At 38.3% G+C, this 23311-nt stretch overlaps 1 protein-coding gene across 1 annotated transcript in view; it reads left to right on the top strand.

Moving 5' to 3' along the window:
* Nucleotides 1-762: 762 nt before the first annotated feature.
* Nucleotides 763-23311, top strand: part of TEKT3 (tektin 3) — a 37726-nt gene continuing 15177 nt past the window's right edge. The window contains exons 1-4 of the mRNA XM_032432120.1: nt 763-827; nt 8623-9230; nt 11680-11763; nt 19791-19861. Of these exons, the coding sequence (XP_032288011.1) occupies nt 8652-9230; nt 11680-11763; nt 19791-19861 (734 nt within the window). The 5' untranslated portion in view covers nt 763-827; nt 8623-8651. The remainder of the gene's footprint in view (nt 828-8622; nt 9231-11679; nt 11764-19790; nt 19862-23311) is intronic.

The raw sequence follows: 23311 nt of genomic DNA, 5'->3' as shown, positions 1-23311 counted from the left end.
ACCCACTAAGACTGTTGCCTTGTGGAAAGAGCGCCTTGAAGCCGGACAGATCTGAGTTTTAGTAGTAATTCTGCCACTTACCGTTTGGGTGACCTTGCCTATGTCAATTAACTTCTCCAAGCTTGAATTTTTTCGTGTAAAATGTAAATTCCTACCACATGGTTGTAAGGAAGTTGCAAGGGTGAACAGTGATGTATGGGAGACAGGTGACCCAGCCTCTGGATGAACTAGTGGAGGCTACTGTTTACGGAAATATTAGCTAAAGAGAGAGAGGGGGAAACCCCAAATCCTTTCCTTAGAAAGTGAGGAAGGAGGGGACGGTCACTAGATAATGCCCCCACGGGAGAAGCCCGGCTGGGCGGAAGACAGGTGTAAATGTGGAGGCTTGTCCGCGTCCTGCACCTAGAATGGGCCACCAAGCCCTCTGCCGCGGAAGAGTTTCCATTCCGGTGCCGCAGGAGCGGCGGGGGTATCACCGCGGCCTCTCCCTCGGGTTGCGCTTCACCCCGTCACGTCCGCGACGGAGCAGGTCTACTCGGGAGCCGTGGTTACTAGGCGCGAGAGCGTCCATGGCAACCGCCCGCCGCAGAGTTTCCCTCCGTTCCGCCCGCTCCCGCCTCCCGCCTTTCCTCCCACCGGCCAATCGGCTCCCGGCGAGCCGGCGGGGGCGACCGTTGAGTGGTCCGCGGGAGCTGACGTCACAGGTGGGGAAGGCGGGGCCAGGGCCGGACCTGTCGGGGTCCCAGCCATCAAGGGCGGTAGGTGGGGGGCTGCCATCCTTACCGCTCACCGCCCCTTCCCCGCCCCTCGCCCGCAGCCGCTGGCAGGTGAGTGGTCTGGTCGGCTCCTACCTGCCGCTGGGACGACCCCTACAGCGTCCCCTTCCCCAGTGAGGCCCCAACGTCTGACCTCAGAATTCGGGGTGAAGTCGTGGAAACCCTGGAATTCCTCTCCCCAATCTGCACTTCCCTGCCCCCACCCTTCAGGATAGAAACCCTACAGACCCACTGGTACCCGCTACCCAACCCCCTACCCCATGCCTTTGTAACTGACATTTCTGACGCTTTTCAAGGATTGAGAAGTTATTTCTAAATGCGGAACCAGCAACGGGGTTTTTATACCTTAAAATATTTGTGATTTTAGAGCCTTGCCTAAATATGCTAATAAAATATGTTTATCCAACTTGAGGTCATCTTTGGGATTATAAGTGGAGCTTCCCCGTACCTACAGTCTTTGTGTTATTGATTATATTTTTAGCATGTTAATATTTATAGAAGACAATTATAGCATTTTTTTTTCAGTAGGTAAATAACTATTGACTTCACATTAAATAAATAGAGTCAAACACTGTATTTGACTTCATTTCTTAAAATGTTTTTTGGTCATGCCTAAAAGTATAATAAAAAAAACAATTGCATAACTTAGGGTATGAATTTTTCCACAGCTATTTTCAGTCATTTTCCCAAAGAATTTGTTCAGTTTGCTTGCAAATAGGAGACATTTATAGCATCAGTTAATGATCTTAGTATGTGCTGCACGAGCCCTGTTAAGATGTGACTGAGTTAGAATTTAGAGAATGATTTAAATGTTGTAAAAGGCACATCATCAAATAAACCATAGGCTTTAAAAAAAACTCCTCCTTAAAATTTGAACAAACACATTTAGGCATGAAGTTTTCTTTGAGGAAATATTTTAAACTATGGATTCAATTCTTTTAACTACCATAGGGCTATTCAGATGATCAATTTCTTCTTTAGTCAGTTTTGGGTATTTGTGTTTTTAAAGCATTTTGTACATTTCATCTCTGTTGTCAAATTTCTTGGCATAAAGTTGTTAGTAACATTGCTTTATTAACTGTCTAATGTTTGCAGGGTCTGTGTCAATATCTCTTTTTCATTACAGATATTAGTAATTTGTCTCCTCTCTTTTTATCTTGATCAGTCTGGTGAGAGGTCTACCAATTTTATTGTTAAGAGTTTCACTGCTTCCCCCGCTGCCCCGTTTGTCCATTTTCTATTTCATTGACTTTTCTCTTTTTATTATTTCTTTCCTTCTACTTTGGTCTTACTTTGCTTCCCTTACTTTATTAAGAATAAAGTGGAGATCATTGATTTTATTTTATCTTTAATTTTTAAAAAGATTTTATTTATTTATTTGAGAGAGAGCAGAGAGAGAGCACGAGTTGGGGGTGGTGGGGCAGAGGGAGAAGGAGAAGCAGACTCCCCCAGAGCAGGGAGCCCAATGTGGGGCTCAATCCCAGGACCCCGGGATCATGACCTGAGCTGAAGGCAGATGCTTAATTGACTGAGCCACCCAGGTGCCCTGAGATAATTGATTTTAGCTAATTTTTATTTTTTTGTATAAGCATTGAAAGTTATATACTTCTGCCTAAACACTATTTTAGCTGTATCCCACAATTTTGATATGCTCTGTTTTTATTCTCATTCAGTTCCAAATATTTTCTAATTTTCCATGTGATTTCTTCATTGGCCTAGAGGATATTTAGTAGTGTGTTGTTTAGGGGTGCCTGGGTGGCTCAGTCAGTTGAGCATTCTACTCTTGATGTCCGCTCAGGTCTTGATCTCAGGGTCATGAGTTCAAGCCTCTCATTGGACTCCATGCTGGGCGTGGAGCCTGCTTAGAAAAAAAAGTGTGTTATTTAATTTCCTACTATTTGAGAATTTCCCAAATATCTTTCTCTTATTGATTTCTAATTTAGTTCAATATGGTCAGGGAACATATTCTGTCTCATTTAAGTATTTTATGTTTATTGAGAACTTGTTTAAGGGTCAGTATATGGTCTACCTTGGTGAATATTCTCTGTGTAGTTGGAAATTGTATGTAATTGCTGTTTAAAAATATTTTTCTTTCAGTTTTATTGAGATAAATTAACACATAACACTGTATAAGTTTAAGGTATACAGCATAATGCCTTACATATATTGTGAAATGTCTACCACAATAAGTTTAGTTAACATCTGTCATCTCATATAGATACAAAAGAATCTGCTGTTTTGAGTGGTGTGTTCTATAGATGTAAATTAGGTCCTGTATTGTTCAAATAGCCTATTTATTAACCAATTTTCTATTTGTTCTAACAGTTACTGACAGAGGAGTGTTGAAGTATCTGCTATAGCTGTGGATCTATTTCTCATTTTAGTTCTGCCAGTTTTTGCTTTATGTGTTTAAAATTCTACTGGTGGTTACATAGACATTGAAGATCATTATATCTCCTTGACTAATCCTTTTATCCTTATTTCTCTCTTTATTTGTGATAGTATTTATTGTCCTGAAGTCTGCTTGGTTTGTTATTAATATAGCCACTTCAATATTCTTTTGATTTGTATTTACATGGTGTACCATTTTCCATACTTTTATTTTTAACTTATCTACGTTTTATATTTAAAATGGGTTTTTTTTGAGACAGCATGTAGTTCAATATTGCTTTATAAAACCCAGCTTAAGAATCTGTGCCTTCTAATTTGATTGTTTAAACCATTTATTATAAATATAATTAACAATGTGATTTGGTTTGTGTCTACCATCTTGCTACTTGTTTCCTCTGTCTTACTTTTGTCTCTTTTCTCTTGGATTAATTATGTGTCTTTGTCAGTCTTCCATTTCCCCACCCCCCTTAGCTGATTAGTTTTAATTCTGTTTTATTTCTTTTTTAGAAGATGTTCCAAGTCAGTGGTTCAAAATATTTTTGGTCTCAGGACCCCTTTGTACTCAAACAACCTCACGTTGAGGATCTCAAAGAGCTTTAGTTTATGTGGATTGCATCCATTAATATTAATTATATTAGAAATTAAAATTGAACAGTTAAAAACATCAATTCTTTTAAAAATAATCATTACAATCCATTATATAGTAACATAAATAAAATGTTTTATTAAAAAGCTATGTTCCTGAAACAAAAAATATCTAGTGAGAAGAGTAGCATCATTTTACACATGTGGTAGAGTTCTTTGATTTCTGTCTTAGCAGCTGGGTTCTCCTATCTACTGTATTTAGTCTATTGTGATATCACATATCATGTCACCTCTGGAAAACTCCATTGTAAATCTGTGAGAGAATTAGAGTGAGAAAGGAAAATAGCACCTGAGCATTTACTGTGAAAATAATTTTGACCTTGTCACCCCTGAGAAGGTTTAGGACAAGTCCGTGGGTTCTGGGTCATATCTTGAGAACTGATGCTCTAAAGTTTACAATATGCATTTTTAAACTTGTTGCAGTATATGTTTAAACAGTATTATTCCATTTTAGTTATGACCCTTAGAATAATATATTTCCATTTCAGCTCTCCAACATTTGTGCTATTATGACCACATAATTTACTTCTATTTTTACTATAAACTCCACAATAATTTTTTATTATTTCACTTTACACAACCGTCTTTTAAAGAAATTTAAAAATTAGAAAAGAGTATTTCTTACATTAGCACACATACCATTTCTGGCACTTTATTTCTTTGTGTAGATCCAAGTCTCCATCTGGTACAGTTTCTTTTTGCCTGAAGAATTTCTTTTAACAATTCTTTTAGTGCAGTTCTGCTGATGATGAATAATCTTGGCTTTTATTTTTATGAAAAAATTTTATTCCACCTTCATCTTTGAAGGATACTTTCACTGGACATACAATTCTAGGCTTACGTTTCCCCCCCAGCCATTTAAAGATGTTGTTTGATTGTCTTCTGGCATGCATAGATTTTGACAAGAATTCTGCACTAATTCTTACCATTGTTCCTTTCTATGAAATGTGTCTTTTTGCTCTGATTTTAAGTTTTTCTCTTTATTGCTGATTTTCAGCAATTTGATGATCCTTGAGGTGATAGTGGTGGTAGTGGTGTGTGCACGTGTGTTTGTATGGGTGTGTGCTTATCCTTTTGGAGTGTTTGGAGCCTCTTAGACCTAAGGATTTATAGTTTTCATCAAATTTGGAAAATATGCAGCCATTATTCAAATATTTTATCTCCCTCTCCTTTCTATACGACACTCCAAATATGTGATGTTTGTTACTTGATATTGTGCCTATATTACTGAGGCTTTTCTCCTTTTTTTTTTTTTTTCTCAGTTAGAGAAAGTCTGTGCTTTGGTTTGTTTAGATTTTAACTCACTAATCTTTATTTCTCCAGTGTCTACTCTGCTGTTAATCCCATCTAGTGAAATTGTTCAAGTATATACTGTATAAGTATATGTTGTATGTTTTATTCCTAAAGTTACATTTGGTTCTTTTTTAAAGATTCTGTTCTTGTTTTATGTTCATTATGTTCTTGTTTTCCTTTAAATACTTGTATATTATTTGCTTGTTCTATCAAATCTTTCCTGTTGACTGATTTTTTCCTAATTATGTGTCACAATTTTTTCTGCTGCTTGGCATGTCTGGTAATTTTGATTGAGTGCTGGACATTGTGATAGTACATATTTGAATGTCTTGATGTTGTCAGGCAATTAAATTACTTGTGGATTAATTGGATCTCTTTGTGCCTCTTTTTAAGCTTTGCTGGAATGAATCTTTAGTACTTTCACTCCAGAGATAGGTCAGCCTTGTCTCTAATGTGTGACTTCTCTGGGGTCTCCACAGAATGCTCTAGTTGATCACCAACAACTCTCCACTCTGACTGGTCTGAGTTCAAAATGTCTCTCCATCTTCTGTGAGCTCTAGAAATTGTTCAGCTGACAACCCTGCCATCATTCTTTGCCAAAGTTCATACAGTGTCCCTTGATGTATGTGTATCCTATTGCTTAGCAAAGACACAAGTGGACCCCTATATAGACGCAGGGAGCTCTTTTTCTACATAGCTTGCATTATTCTGGAATCCTGCTTCACAACTTCCAGCTGTCTCAGCTTCCCAAAATTCTGATCTCCTCCTCAACTCACAAAGTTGCCAGGATCTGTTCAGTTTTCATCTGTTTTTCCCGTAATCTGGAAATTGCCTCCAGGTAGAATGCCAGGACAATCAGAGGGCTTGCCTTATTTGTTTCTCTTTTCTCAGAGATCAGAGTCTTGTGCTCCCTATTGTCCAAAACAGGTGTTTCATATATTTTGTCTAGTGTTTTAGATGTAAGAGTCTAAGTCTAGTTTTTATTACTCTATCATGGTTGGAATCAGAAGTCTATTTTGAATTTTTAAGTATTTCTTAGGCCATGACACTCTCAGTTTCCTTGACCAACAATGACCCAGAATATAAGATGTTGCCATGCTATTGTCTTTTAATCCGTCTTCCTGAATGACTTATAAGCTGGCTGGCTGGAGCTAGAACTTCCATTGTGTAACTGCATAGAATATTTTGTCTTGTGTAGAATATTGTATTTCCATGTGAAACTTACTGCCACACATGAGGAGCTCTACATCTGTGAACTTTAAACAATGGAGCTTTATGCTTCAGATTCCAGATTTTAAATTATATCCCATCCCTAATTAAAAAACATATCACTGGAAAGTTTTGTAAACTATATTGAATTTCTCAATCCATATGTCTCCTCTGGCTTATGAACCTCTGCATTTCACAAATCACCACTCATAGTAGATGACTCATGGTTTGAAAAACATGGGTTTAGATGGCTCAAGACTTCAACATAATAGGTGTTGAGTAAACATATGTGGTAATTCTACACTTGGAATTCCTTGGTTGAAGGACCAAGTAAGTCGCTAGCTTTTATTGTCAAGAATTAAGAAAATCCAAGTAAGAGTGGCCCAAAGCCCACTTGAAGTTTCTTGCTGAAAGAAAACTGACAAGATTATTTCTAGATTTGACTGGAGAAGAGGTTAGAACTGAAAGTAGCCATGAGGACCCTAAGGCCTCAAGTTGCTTTGAATTTTCTTTTTTGAAAAACATTGTTTAACTTCCAAACTGAGGGGAAGAACTGCAAGTGATTATTAAGATTTCTTTTTCACCACCATACTCATAAGCTTGGCCAGTACAAGGTATCTGGGGACTGAGGGAGGGAAGAATTAGGAAAAGGTCAGGGAGCTAGGGTTGTGTGGGCCGCCACCATGGCATGGGCAGCTGTTTCACCACATGTGGAATGACTGTGTTTCAATTTGACCACAATTCTACAAATAGATTATTTTGTGGTTTAGGGAGCAAAGGCCTTAAGACATAGCTATTTAAATAATCATCGAATGATTTTTTTTTTCCTGAGATGGTTATAGAATTGGATCTGATTTATTTTTCCTTTTCAGTAAATGAGTCCATAGACATTAACCCCCAAACAGAATGATGTTTACATGCTGAAAAGTATGTCATCAGCTGTGGCATCTTGACTTTCTGGGCTAATAATAACCAAAAGTTCTAGACAATAGAATACTTTTCAACTGGTAAAAAGAATGAAGTGGATCTATATGTTCTAACAGGGGGAGAGGTCAGAAATATTTTTAAAAATGTGTGTTCTAGGGCACCTGGGTGGCTCAGATGGTTAAGCGTCTGCCTTCGGCTCAGGTCATGATCCCGGTGTCCTGGGATCGAGTCCCGCATTGGGCTCCCTGCTCCTTGGGAGCCTGCTTCTCCCTCTGCCTCTCTCTCTCTCTCTGTCTCTCATGAATAAATAAATAAAATCTTAAAAAAAAAAGAAAAAATAATAATACATATAATGATTAATAATGTATAATAATATATACATATAATGATTAGTAATGGTAAATAATACATATAATGATTAAGATAATTCAATATTTGTATTTAAAAAGCTCTGTTCGTATGTATAAATTGTATATAAGTAGATGCATTTTTAAGGTAGCTTTAAAAATGATACATATGTTGGTATATAATAGGAAAATCTGGAAAGAAACAGCTATTAATGAACTATTCAATGTTCAAAGTGTTCCCTTTTGGGGGAGGGATGGATATTTATCTTTTATTTTATATACTCTTTTGAATTAGTAGTTTAAAAAGCTCACATTTATTGAACATTTATTTTGAGCCCAGAACTGTGATAAGCATTTCAAGTGCTTAGCATTGTCTTGCTTACTCTCATAACTGCTCTAGAGTGTCTGTATCGGAGGTGCCTAGAGGTGGGAAGTTGCCAGGAGAAGGGAGCCAGGTATTTGCCTTGAGCTATGTTTGCATACCAAGCACACTATTGTTATCCAGGTTTTGTGCTCATTTAGGATGACTTGGTAGGGGAAATGCTGCCAAGTAACATCTTGCTGTTAATACCTCTCATAATAATCCAGGGAAGTAAGTACTATTATTATTCCCATTTTAGAGATGAGGAAATTGAGGCACGGATAGCTTAAGTAATTTGTCCAATGCCTCACAGCTAGTAAATAGCAGAGCCAAGATTTGAGTCCCTGTTAAAATGCATACTTTAGGCTCTTAATTTAGATTTGTTACAAGATAATAATAACTTAAATTTAAATCATAATTTAAAAAAATTTCAGAAATTCAAGTGGCCAATCCAAAAAAAAAGTAGTTTTTAGTATATTCTAGAAACAGAGATGGGAAAAAATATTTTTGGAACATATTATCACTGGTAAGGGTGGATATCAAATTAGAACAAATACCTAATATGTTAGGGAGTACTGCTACTAAAAGTCAAATGTGGCTTTTATTTGTAAATTTTCACCAAAGATTAATTTATGTGACTGTCTGTTTTTACATCCTCCCCCCTTTTAAACAGGAGAGATTTACAAATAGTGTTTGAGCATCATGGAGCCTTTAGGTTCTACGTTAACGGCAACTTATGCCCACCCTAGACCAACACCAACCAACTTTCTACCAGCCATCAGTACTATGGCATCAAGCTATAGGGACCGCTTCCCCCACTACAATTTAACCCATACCTTGAGCCTTCCTTGGAGACCAAGTACATACTACAAAGTAGCCTCCAACTTGCCGACCTTGGGTCCGTACTGCACCAGATCTCAGAAGGTGTGCGAGAGTACCATGGTTCCCTTTGTTTCCAATAGAACCACTCTCTTCACAAGGTATACTCCTGATGATTGGTACAGGTCCAATTTAACCAACTATCTAGAATCCAACACTTCCCGACATAATTCAGAGAGACTAAGGGTAGATACATCTCGCCTGATTCAAGACAAGTATCAGCAAACAAGAAAAACTCAAGCAGACTCCACCCAAAATTTGGGAGAACGAGTCAATGACATAGGATTTTGGAAATCTGAAATCACTCATGAGTTGGATGCAATGATTGGAGAGACAAATGAACTCACTGATGTTAAGAAAAAATTGGAAAGGGCTTTGATGGAGACAGAAGCCCCTCTTCAGGTAAATATAAGACCTTATAATAAAAGACACTACATATTTGTATGATTATAATCCACTAAGTGAATTACTGTGGTTATTCTCTGTCGAATTATGCTTCACTTCACCTATAGAAGCCAACGTCCTATCAGTCCATCTACAACTACTTTCAGTAGTTGGTAAAACCATGACCAGTTTTACACATCCTACAGAACAACTATTTAAGTAGAATGAATTCTGAATGCAAAGCAAAGGAGGTTAAGTAGAGAGACACCCTTAGGGTCCACAGTGTTTTATGGTAAGAATGTCATCTTCCCATTTATTAAATAGGCTGCCTGGGCATTGCTGTCCCTGGATTATTGTATATAATATTTGAAGGAAAAAAGTACTATTCTTTTAATCTGTGTCATGAAATGCCTCCTGTGCATATGTTATGATTCCTTTTTAGGGCACAGTGAAATGATCAATGAGACCATCTTAGGAGATGGGGTGAGTTTGATTGAATAGAGAAATGGGCCTGAGGTTAAGCCAGTTGTTATGGTCATGGAGGCAGCATTTTAGTTTGTTGCTGGCCTCTGGCTACTGCTCACCCCACCAAGTGTGTGATTGGGGGAGGGGGCTCCAACCCCATTCTACCCACCACCATTGAAAGAAGACATTCCATAATTTGAAGATGCACAAATTACAGAAATCAGGAAGTGTATATATATTGATGAAGCAAACACCATTTTTCTTCATGTTTGTATGACTTACTTCCCATGTGATAAGCATTTGCAGTAGGTCTTTATTATGACATCTGTAGCAGAAGAGTTTAGAGAATTAAGGAGCTAGAAGTCTAGTGGGTTGAAGAGTTTGTTGGAGACCCCTGAACGTTGTTATTTCTTATTGCACACTCCCACCCCGTCCCCCCACCAAACACAAGCACACAAAAATACACACAACCTCCAGAAATCCTAAGAAAGGATTTCTCAAATGATGTCCTTTTAAATTAACTTATCATTAGATGTTTTTCAGGATCGGAAGCCCTTCCATACTTTCTTTGTGCTCTGGCTCATTTTGAGGTTTCCTGGTCTATTCTGCACCCCACCTTACCCACTCCACTTTAGAGTATCCTTAAAATGATAGCCACTTGCCCTCTGAATTTCCAGAGGACATCCAGTTTCTTCCTTTCAGTACTCCTCTCAGTGAGATGGGTCTAATTTGTATTTTTTTCTGCAATTCTTGTCCAAATATTCCTCTGTGTTCGAACATTTACTATCAGCACAGTGTAGAAAGGTCCTGATTAAAATTAGAATTAGTCACATAAACAGAAACATCTCAAAAGGGAAAATCCAGATGATCAACTAATATAAGAAAAAAAGTTAAAATTTCCTAATAAAAATGCAAATTAAATCAATGAAGTATCCATCTTTGGCCTATCATATTTGCAACAGTGGAAACTGATGACATCTAGAATTGGCCAAAGTGAAGAAGATGGATACTTTTCTATGTTGCAGGTAAGATGAGTAGAATCCTACTAGACTTGGGTTAGTAGAAACTTACAAAAAGCAGATTAGTAATATACATGAAAATAATCAGAGTTCCCTTCAACCCATTAATTCATTTTCTAGTAAATGAAAATATACATTCATTCAAAGATTTTGTTCAACAATATCATGTCCACATTACAGTGTACATACTATTATATTTTATGCCGAAAACATTAACATTATACAGTCATTCCATGTCATGAAATAGTCTTTGAAAAAAGTGTTTTAACATTTGCATAATGTTCTTTCATACATAATTTATTGTTAGCAATCCAAGCTGTTTTCCACTCGAGTCATTAGCATACTTTGTCTCAAAGAATATTTTATGACCGGGGCCTACCATTTAATGTCAATCCTAAAAAGCATAATATAAAATTGTAAGGACAAACTGTGATAGGAATATGGCTAAATCATTTTCTACTTTTCTATATTTTTTCTCTTTAATGGATAAGGCACATTATTTTTGTAATTAGGAAAACAATAAATGGTACTTAAAATAATCACTTGGATTTTTGGCTACACAAATATTTTGGCCTCTTTAAAGATAATAATTTGTTTCTTCCTCACTCATCTCAATAGAAAATATTTGGAAATAATGTTTCAGGATATTATTTCTGTAGCAGAAATTAATGCTAAGTAATTTTCTCCGATGTTAATTTGTAGGAATCAAGTAGATGCCATATGCTTGATTTTGTCACCTTTCCAAATTAGAATTTTTTTCCAAATCACTTTGAAGAGTGAACTCTACCTTTTAACTAGCAATAAGGATTTACTTAGTTGTTATGGTGGGTCTCATGCTAGATTTCCCGCAAAATGGCTTGAAAAGTTGGTAAATTGGTATTGGGAGTATCTATTGACTTGTTTTAGAACCAAATCCTTAGAGCTGCTCATGGCTGATTTTAGTTACTTTGTATTAGTGCTTTCCATTATTTGTGTATCTGTAGGTAGCCAGAGAATGTCTATTTCATCGAGAGAAGAGAATGGGGATTGATCTAGTTCACGATGAAGTGGAAGCCGAACTGTTGACGGTAAGTACAGTCAATAGCAAGAAATGTAGTTGCAAACATGTGCTTAATGTGTAGAAACAAACAAAAATTATGTTATATGAAGCCATTTATAAATAAGTTATAGTATCAAATGTTTATAGCATTTAGAAAAGATTTTTTTTTTGGTTATAAAAGTAATAGATGTTCATTGAGAGAATTCAAAAGATACAGACTAGGATAAAGAAAGATAAAAATCATCTGAAGCTCAGTTGGACAGAAATCACTGTTAATTTTGGAGAATTTCAGTTTATTCAGAGAATTTCAGAGAATTTCTTTTTATTAATCATACTTAGACACCATCCAACTAAAAGACACACAAACATGTCTTCAAGATTAGAATTATACTGTATACATAATTTGAATAGTGCTTTTTTTGATGGATAAATGCTCAACGATGTTTATTCTTAAATATGGTTGTAGGGAAGGCAGCACCATTCTTTTTAAAGACTTAATTTTTTTAGAGCAGTTTTAGGTTCACAGCAAAACTGAGGGTAAGGCATAGAGATTTCCCATACAGCCCCTGCTAGGGCACAGCTTCCCCCATTACCAACATCCCCCACCAGAGTGGTACATTTGTCACCATTGATGAACCTACATTGATACATCATTGTCATCCAAAGTCTGGAATACCCTTAGGGTTCACTCTTGGTGGTGCAGATTTTATGGGTTTGGACAAAGGTATAATGACATATCCATCATTGTAGTATACAGAGTATTTTCACTTCCCTAAGAATCCTGTGTGTGCTGTCTATTCATCCTTCCCCTCTAAAAGTGCTTTATTCATTTAAGAATTGTGTTGGGGTAATTTTCCTATAGCATTAGATATACTTCTATGTGTATATGTATGATATGCATGATTTTAATGGTTACACTGTGTTCCACAATGCGAAGGTGCTACCATTAAAAAAAAAATCAATTCTTTCTTTTTGAATAGTTAAGTTGTTTCCCTATCTCAGTCCCCCTTTGGTTTTCTTGCTATTATAATAACACAGCTGTGTACAAAAATATTATTATTGATAACTGTATGTATTTCTGATTATTCCCTTAGAATACTTTTCAAGAAATGTAATGGGTGGGTCAAAAGGCAGATGCTTTTGGGAAGTTTTGCTCTATAGCCAAATTGTCATCCAGAAGCTGAGAGTCATATGCGCACTACTATGCTGATTCTCCTGCTAGGCTCCCTTCCATGTCCACCAATTAAATGTGACTTAGGTCTAAGTTCTCTGGCCTTCACTTGCCAGACTTATTCCCACAAGATCTGTGCCATTCCTTAAGATTTCATCCGCTTCATGCTTTGGCCTTCCTAATCTCTTTTTCTGGCCAGACACTCTATTGTGCATTAGTTCTGTGTCCCTAAGTCCCTGTCAAATGAATTTATGTTGGTAAGCCTGCTACCCCTCCCCGCTTTTTTGGTTCATATTCATGAAGCCTGAAAGTGTACTTTCCTTCTACCCCGATGCCTTCCACCTTCCCCTTCCTACTGATGGTACCAAGGTTCTCCTGTCACTTGTGGCATGGCTTGCTGACTATCTTCACCCTTTGTAATCAGTTTCCAGCTCCTGTAAAATTGTTCCTCTCCTTTCCGTTCTGTTCTCTCTTACCATTGTTCAAAACCATCCTTTCCTCCTTCAGAACTGGTTAATGCGAAATCCCCAAATATCTTCCCTTCACTTGGATCCGTACTACCATTACCACCAGTGATTCGAGCCGCTAAAAACTCTTCCTTGACTCCCTAATTTCTATGACCTTCCATTGTCTGGCTCTCACTCCTTCTCAGTCCCATTTCCTACTCTGACTTGCTGAATTTCTGCAGCAGGAAATCAATTCACTATCCTTGAACCAGCATGGCTGGGTCCCACCTGTTTGCCTTTCTGTGATTGGTCCCTGGTAAAAAAAAAAAAAAAAAAGAATCCTTGGTAAGAAAGTAAATGTGATGAGCTAGCAACTTGGTCATCAGTAATATTATCCTCATAAATCATCAGGGTCCCTTTTAACATTGTGTTAAATTATTTTTAGTGACCTATTGCATTATGGATGATAAGCAGAAGTTTTTTTTTTTAATTTGCTCTTTGCTTTCCTCTACTGCGTGATTCTCTGAAAGAAATATGCATGGAAATAATAAATTCAGGAAAGTTTTGGCCACTACAAAGAGGCTATGCAATCTATTTTGTAAAAGCCACAGTACCTATTGCTGCCACATGAGTGATTAGGAACAAGATCCCGAATCAAGTAGCTTTATGTGGATGGGTCGATGCTCTGCTGTTTCTTCCTTCCCTGCCTCTGATGAATCTCCCATCTTGAAATAATCTGTAATCTACTTTGTCATTCTAAAGCGGGAAGAATTTACCAGCAAATATCCTTTGGCCTCTTCTTCTCACTGATCCTGAGATGTTTTGTATCAAGTAAATTATACATCAGTTCTAACAATTCTTAACTTCATCAGAATATCTCTTGGTATTTACAAGAGTTTTTCTTTTTTTTAAACTTTACTACTTTTAGTGTATTATTCTAGCTCTCAAACCTGGCTGCACCTTAGAATCACTTGAAGAAGGTTTTAAAAACATCAATGACTGGGTCCCACACCCAGAAATTCTGATTCAAATCTGGAGTGGGGACTAGGCATTGGTATTAAAAATATTCCCCAGATAATTTTAATGAACAGCCGGAGTTCAGAACCACTATAAAATATTGTTGATAGGAATTAATGAAGACCTAAATGAGTGGACATATGCGCATGTATTGGAAGACTTAAATAGTGTTAAGGTGGCTGTACTTCTCAACATGGACCATAGATTCAACACAATCCTTGTCAAAATCCCAGCTGACTTCTTTGTAAAAACTGACAAGCTGATCCTGAAATTCACATGGAAATTCAAGGGATTCAGAATAGCCAAAATAATATTGAAAAAGAAGAAATTCTGGGCGCCTGGGTGGCTCAGTTGGTTAAGCGACTGCCTTCGGCTCAGGTCATGATCCTGGAGTCCCTGGATCGAGTCCCGCATCGGGCTCCCTGCTCTGCAGGGAGTCTGCTTCTCCCTCTGACCCTCCCCCCTCTCATGTGCTCTCTCTCATTCTCTCTCTCTCAAATAAATAAATAAAATCTTTAAAAAAAAAAAAAGAAATTCAGAGGACACACACTTCTTGATTTAAAAACTTACTACAAAGTTACAATACATGAGACAATAAAGATAGACATATAGATCAATGGAATAGAATTTGAGAATCCAGAAATAAACCCTCCCTTTTACAATCAATTCATCTTCAACAAGGGTGCCGAGATGATCAACGGGAAAGGAATACTCTCATGAACAAATGGTGATTGGAGAGTTGGATGTCTGTGTGCAAAAGACTGAAGTTGGACTTTTACATCACACCATATATAAAAAATTGAATAAAAGTGGATCAAAGACTTAAATGTAAAAGCTACAATTATAAAACTCTTAGAAGAAAACATAGGCATAAATATTTGTGACACTGTCTGGTAAGCGCTGTGAATTGTGCAAGACTATTGAATCTCAGATCTGTACCTCTGAAACAAATAATGCAATATATGTTAAGAAAGAAAAAAAGAAGAAGAAGAATGTAGCAGGAGGGGAAGAATGAAGGGGGGGAAATCGGAGGGGGAGAAGAACCATGAGAGACGATGGACTCTGAAAAACAAACTGAGGGTTCTAGAGGGGAGGGGGTTGGGAGGATGGGTTAGCCTGGTGATGGGTATTGAGGAGGGCACGTTCTGCATGGAGCACTGGGTGTTATGCACAAACAATGAATCATGGAACACTATATCTAAAACTAATGATGTAATGTATGGGGATTAACATAACAATAAAAAAATTAAAAAAAAAAATTTGTGACACTGGAGTAGGCAACCATTTCTGAAATCTGACACCAAAAGCACAAACCACACACAACATAAGAAAAAAGAGATAAACTGATCATCACCAAATGACAAACTTGGATGCTTCAAAGAACATCACCAACAAAGTGAAAAGAAAATCCATAGAATGGAAGAAAATCTTCTCAAATCATACATCTGATAAAGGACTTGTATCTATAATATATAAAGAACTCTTGAAATTAAAGCTAAAAAACCCCAAATAACCCAACTCAAAATAGGCAAAGGATTTGAACAGAGAGTTCTCCAAAATGAATATACACATGGCTGATAAGGACAGTAAAAAAATGCTCATCATTAGTTCATCAGGGAAATGCAAATAAAACCACAATGAAATACCACCTCACACCCCTTAGAATGGCTATACTTAGAAACACAGATAATAGCAAGTGTTGGTGGGAATGTGCCGGTTGGGATGTAAATGATGCACCTGCTTTGGAAAATGGTTAAATATAGAGTAGCCATATGATTCAGTAGTTCTACTCCTATGTATCTGCCCAAGAGTAAGTACATACCTACACAAGAACTTGTACATGAATGTTCATAGCAGCATTATTCATAACAGCCATTTAGAAACAACACAAATGTCCGTCAGCTGATCAGTGACATATAAAATGTGGTGTAGCCATACGGTAGAATGTTATTTAGCCATAAAAAGTGCTAAACCATTCTACTACATGGATGATCCTTGAAAATTTATGCTAAGTGAAGCAGTCAGGCACAAAGGACGGCACACTGCAGGATTCCATTTCCATGAAGTGTCCAGATTAGGGAAATCTATAGAGACTGAGTAGATTAGTGGCAGCCTCAGAGAAACAGGCTCAGGATACTGGAAACGGGGTGACAGTGAAAGGGTATGTTGTTTCTTTGGGAGGTAATGAGGATGTTCTACAGTTGGTTCTGGTGATGGTTACATAACTCTGAATATACTGGAAACCATTGAATTGTACAGTCAAATACGTGAGCTCTATTGTACATGAATTATATCTCAATAAATCTATTTTTTAAACAACCACCACCACTGCTTTAGGGGTTTAATATTTTGTAGACCAGTAGCAGAGGTTACTTTATCTCAAAATAACGAAATCTGCAGTTAAAGTAATGGTTTGTCAACTGAGGGGTGCCTTGATCATTGCCAATTAATTCAAGTAATGAGTTTATCCTTAGCTTACTCAAAGTAGTGATATTAGCATATCTTTTAACCAACACTGGTCTAATTTTTTTGAATAACTAAATAAACATTGGCAAAGAAAAGAAGTAGCCTTAAAAGGCCTGCTTTTGAAGAAGGTGGCCACATTGAAATATTTTCTCATGAATTCTGTTGACTTTTACATTCAATCAGTGATATTCACCAAATTCTTATAGAATGGCTTCTCTTGGGGGATTGATCAGGGTACCATCTTTTTGGTCCTCCTAGACTAGGCTAACTCCTTGAACTTTTTAAAGCCAAATGAACCTTGAGTACAGATTAATAGATAAATTAACAGTGGGAGACAATTCCAAAGGTAGGCCTTCCCTATTTCCATGAACCCTTCTGCCTCCAACCATCTGATATTTATCATATGACATTATTTAAATTCAAATATAGAAATTATTGTTGAAGAATATTTTTTATAACAAGAGTCTCATTAAATGCATCTTTTTTCCCATTAAAGTCCCGGACATTCCCACTACATGCCTTGTGTATACATAGTATAAAAGCTCACTAGGATTTTGGGTGTTAAATAGTATTTTCTAAGCAGTATTCCACGCATCCTTTGGCAACACTTTAGTGAAATAGCTATACACACATCAAGCCATAGAGAAAGATGAAGATTGAACAACACTAAAAACAAAGACTGATGCACAACCCACTGTGAGAATGTGTGAGAAACCTTTGCTACCTGTAAGGGCAGGGGGAACCTTGATGACAACATGAGGTGGGAAGTAATTTTCACTTATTCCATTAATTCAGAGGATTGAAGAAGGAGTTGGTAGGGTTATCACTGAAATGAATTCCAGGCATATTTAATATTTTTGTGTGAAGCAATAAAAGAATAAGAAGACTATATAGTTGAGTAGTAATTTATGTTGGAGTGGAGAAGGCCTTTAAAATCAAATGAACAAAGTGGAGACCAAAAGGGGATATTTAATAAATTTGACATCAAAGAAATCATGTATGTCTAAATATCGAACTCACTATGCAAAAATAAAAGGCAAAGGACAAACTGGTTAAAAATATACATATATTTTTATATTATATATATTTATGCTTACATTTATGACATTTATGGTGGGAAAAGATCAAATTTTAAATATAAGAATACTTATAAATTAATAAAAAATAACAACAGAAAAAGTGCAGAAGCAGGTAATTTGCAAAAGAAGAAAGTTGAATGATGAACAAATACATAGTTAAAATATCAACCTGCAGTTAGCCCAGTAATGGGTATTAAGGAGGGCACGTATTGCATGGAGCACTGGGTGTTATATGCAAACAATGAATCATGGAACACTATCAAAAACTGATGAGGTACTGTATGGTGACTAACATAACATAATAAAACAGAAAAAAAAAAGAAAAAAAATCAACTTGCAAATTTCACCAGGTTTGTTGTTTGGGGGAGGGTCCTACCACACTGACAGAAATGGAGAGGATTTGGTAGTGACCGCTTAGTAGGTGAGGAGAGGAAGCGTACTCTCATTTATTATTGTAAATGGGTACAACTTCTCGGAAGGGCAATTGGTTGTATTTGTCAAAACCTTGAAAAAAGGCATACCCCTTTGGTGGTGTCTCAACATTTACTGAGGTTGTTCATCATAGTATAGTTTAATGTCATGGGAAAATGTTCAGGTTTAGAATGAAAAGGTGGGGGGCACCTGGGTGGCTCAGTTGGTTAAACGTCCCACTCTTGATCTCAGCTCAGGTCATGATCTCAAGGTCATGAGATCGAGCCGACACGGGCTTGCACTCAGCAGGGAGTCTGCTTGAGATTCTCTTTCTCCCTTTCCCTCTGCCCCTGCCCCTGCTCTCTCTAAATACATAAATAAAATCTTAAAAAATAAATAAATAAAATGAAAAGGCAGGCCACAAAACAATACACATAGGGTGATCCCTCTGTGCTTGAAAAAGTGAAAACAGTGACCATGTGCGCTTTTTAAATGTCTTCTCAGTGCTATTTTGAATTTCTAGACTTTCTAATGTGAATATGAATTTCAGAGGGCAGCGAGAAATGTTACTTTTTTTTTTTAAGATTTTATTTATTCATCTGAGACACAGAGATACAAAGAGAGAGAGAGCATGAGCAGGGAGAGAAGCAGAGGGAGAAGGAGAAGCAGGCTCTCTGCTGAGCCAGGAGCCCAATGTGGGCCTCGATCCCAGGATCCTGGGATCATGACCTGAGCCGAAGGCAGATGCTTAACCATCTGAGCCACCCAGGCTCCCCGAGAAATATTTCCTTAATACGTCTCTGATACAACACATGCTGTGTAATAGCGTATATATCCTAGAGGCATCAGAATGCCATGTGTGTGGTCAAGTAGAGCAGTGCACGGAGGTGTTTGTCTGAGTGTATGTAGGAGCTGAGCTGCAGGGTACAGGCAACGGAGGGAGGGCTGGCCTCCCGGTGTGGAAGTCAAGTTTCTATTTGGACCAAAGAGCTGGGTCTGTTGAGGTTATATGCACTGCCAGAGGGAGGTCCCTTTTTGGCTGCCCCTTTCCCTCCCCAGTTTACTTTGTCTTGGAAGAATAGTTATTATAAAAGAAGCCTGCATTAAGTTCAACCTTGCACATCACCAGAATTTATTTATTAACTTATTGTTATATTGTTTTAGTTACGGGCCAGAGATAAAAACAAAGACAAACCCTACAGTTTTACTCCTGTCCCAAATTGTTACATAATATAATTTTCCTGTGACCCTATAAAGGGGTGAACCTCAGTTTAATGTTCAGATTGCAGGACCATGAGGGCATAAAGGTAAATAAGTGGGTGTAAAAATTGTTTTCTTGTTTCGCTTGACAATTTTTTTCCAGGAAGAGTTTTCCTTTGTTGATGTTTTGTTACATTGTTGACATTGGATGTTATACCCATTGATGAAAACATTAATGTGTGTTTTTTTTTTTCCAATTGAGTAGGAAGTTGATATTATTCTGAGTTGTCAAGAAAGGATGAAGCTGCATTTGGATAAGGCCATTGCTCAACTTGCGTAAGACCTTTAACTCTATATACAATTTAAAATCTATCTCAAAACTATGCTTTTGTGCCTCCCATTCAAATTTCTCTTAGCTTCTTATGTAAGGATTTCTTATATATGGATACACACACACACTCACACACACACATGTGCACATATACGTTTTTATTTGGAGGTTGAGATGAGTACTTGGAGTGCTTGCTTTAAATTTATAGCTAAAGAAATAATTTTGAGGGGCGCCTGGGTGGCTCAGTCAGTTAAGCATCAGACTCTTGGTTTCAGCTCAGGTCACGATCTCAGCGTTGTGAGACTGAGCCCTGTGTGGGGCTTTGTGCTCAGCATGAGTCTGCTTGAGATTCCCTCCCCCTCTGCCTCTCCCCAAACTTGCGCGTGCAGGCACATGCACTCTCTCTCTCAAATATATAAATAAAATCTTAAAAAAATAATTTTGAGATGCTAAAGAAAGGATTTCTGCCCTACCTTGGAGTATGGCTAAGATTTCTTTTAACTCAAAAGACTTTCATTCTTTGAGGAGAGATTGACTTGTATATATTCAGCCCAGCAGCTGGGTAAGTAATGAATTGTGGCTCACTTTTATGATTATTTCCATAGCTCCTTAAAGACTCAGCCTTCTCTGATTTCCCAGGGACCCTGGTACCTGCTCCCTGGTGCTCTGGTTATACCCCATTGCAGCACTGTAATCGTTCACCCATCCTACTCTCTCCCAGAATACAAATCCCTCTTTTCTTGGCAATAGTAGATAGTAGGTACTTAATATTTATGGTGGGGATTGGGGCGGGGGAGAATAATAATCAAAAGAAGGTCTTAAGCAATGATAACAACCATCAGCATAGAAAACACATTGGTTGAGCCTCTTTCCTAACATGACTAGAAAGATGAATGTTCATCTGGTTATGGCCATGGAAAACAGCATCGAATATGTCACCCAAAGGAAAGGATGCTTCTGCTTATACTGACCTTGTCAAGGATAAGGTGTGAGACCCTGAAAAGAATACGTGTTATGGAGGTATCAGTTCTGCTTGTTTGTTTGCCCACTGTGCCCATCAGGATTGATGCTCCACAGGTTGGTGAGGTTTAGATGGCTGGGATCTCTCCCTCGCTGTGATTGGAAGTGTTCTTTAGTCTAGAAATGTTGAGGATGGATAGAAGATGAGTTAAGGATGACTTACTACACATGGTTTGGTTAACTATACTGTTTACCTGAGCTATAAATACAAAGCAGTGCAGTTCTGATATTACTTTTTGGCTTCTGCTCCCTAGAAATCATAGAACCACAGTTTAGCGTCGTTCACAGAATGGTGCCTGTTCTGTTTTCTTCGGGTCCAGTTCCCAATCCTATTTTCTTTTATAATCTAAAATCTGCAGCTCATCCTCCATGTTCTTCACTCTTCTTGCCCAGATTGTTCCACAGCCACATCTTCATATCAGTCTCTGCTACAAACCGCCTCATTTTCCCAGCCCTGTTCAGGTCTTTGCAGAAAGTTCTGGCTCCATGTATGCACTTGTGTGGAACCTTTGTTGGTGATCCTTTAAAGACCTTGCTTTTCATTTAATACGCAGTGGATAAAATGCCTACCTCATTTCCTGAGATGGTTTCTCCAGGGTTTATGGAAGCCTTAATGTGGTCATTGGGCTTGGTCCAGTGAAGGCGATGGGAGGAGGGTTTTTCAACTCTATTTGCTTTGGAGCACCCAACAAAGGCCTGAGTTTGGATCTCAGTTGAAAATGGAATGTCACTAGGCACCAACATGGCAGCCAAGGTTCTTCCCATCTTGGGCTATAAGACAGGTGGATGGGGTGCTGCCTCAAGCACCTTCCTTAAGGAGGTTTTGAGGTTAGGTCAGAGGAGGTCAAGGGTGTGTCAGCCCAAGAGAGGAAGGGTATGGGGCATCTTGGTCCCAGACCACAAATGAGAAAGGCCTTTAATCCCAGAATTTCAACACAATAACCTGAGATGGGAGATTGAACACAGAAATATCAAGGGGAGGCAGCTCTCTCACCTTTCATCTCTTGCACGTGTTTTAGAATTCACAAAAGTGTTTCAGGATCAAAATGCAGGTTACTGGCATGTTGCTACCCTCATTTCTATTTCACACAAAAAGAAGAGCTCTGATAAGTGACTTACCTAAAGGTACAAGCTAAGCTAAGGGGAAGCTGCAGCTGGAATTATCTATTCCATTCAACGGTGGCTTTACCAAGTGGCTCCTGTACGCCAAGACCATTTTGGATGCCAGGAACACCAAAATGATGATCATCTGGTTGTCCTGCTTTTTCAAATACTATCTATATGCTAATGATCCCCCAATTTTTATTTCCATCCCAGACCTCTCTCCCAAATTCCAACAACCTCCTTGGTATCTGCACTTGGATGTTTAATGGACGCTCAAGCTCAGTGTGTTGGCTGAACTTCTGTCTTCTCCCCAGCCTACTCTCCCACCGTTGTTGATGGAATTCTGCTATTCCAATTACTCAGCTTCACCTCTCCCCTACCCCTTCATGTTTAATCTCCTAGGGGAGTCTCTTGGCTCTCTTTAAAACATACTGAGAATCTGAACACTTGTCACCTCCTTCACTGCTACCCCCTTGGTCCAAGCCACTACTATCTCTCACCTGGGTAACTGTACCTATCTGTTAATGGGTCTCCCTGCCCCCTACAATCTGTTCTAAACCCAGCACCAAATGGTCCTTTAAAATTGTAAGTCAGTGGTCTCTCATTTCACTTGGAGGAAAACTTGACTCCTTCCAATGTCCTCCAACGAGGCCCTGAGTGATCTGCTTCTTCCTTCTGCAAGTTTTTGCTCAAACATTACCTCCTCAAGGAGTCCTACTCTGACCATCTTATTTAAATCATCATTCACACTCTTGTTTCCTTTTTTCTGCTTTGTTTTCTGCACTGTTCTAACAAACTACATGATTTGCTAATTCATTAGGGGTATTGCCTCTCTCCTCCCTCTAGAATGTACGCTTCTTGAGAGAAGAGATGTTTGCTTTGTCCATTGATGCATTCAGGCTTGAACAGTGCTTGACAGGTAGTAGACACGCAGTAATTACTTGTTGAATCAACCACTGCATGAGTAAAGACATGGCTCACCTGTCACCCATGCCCACCCCATGGGTCTATCTCCTTGGTAGTGAGCTGCCGGGTCTCCTCTCTGTTTGGCAGGGCAGGGAACACCATGTATCTCAGAGCCTCTTCTTTCCCAGGAGGGTGGCTACTGGAGCAGATGAGCCTGGGGGCCCCCAATTCCTGATCTCCTTTCAATCACTCTGTCTCTGGCCCCAGAGCTCAATATTGATGCTTGGTTTCTATCACCTGGCAAACTTCTTAGGCCTCACGTGACCACAAACTGAGGTCACTTATGGAAGGAGGGAGGCTGGCTATAAATGTCTATAGCCTATAGAACTTCTTGGGGAATTGCACTCAAAGAATGGAGGAATTAG

The sequence above is a fragment of the Phoca vitulina genome, unplaced genomic scaffold, assembly GCF_004348235.1.
Source record: "Phoca vitulina isolate PV1807 unplaced genomic scaffold, GSC_HSeal_1.0 scaffold47, whole genome shotgun sequence".
Taxonomy (NCBI): Eukaryota; Metazoa; Chordata; class Mammalia; order Carnivora; family Phocidae; genus Phoca; species Phoca vitulina.
The sequence above is the reverse complement of the archived record's forward strand: the minus strand, read 5'-3'. Positions and strand labels throughout refer to the sequence as shown.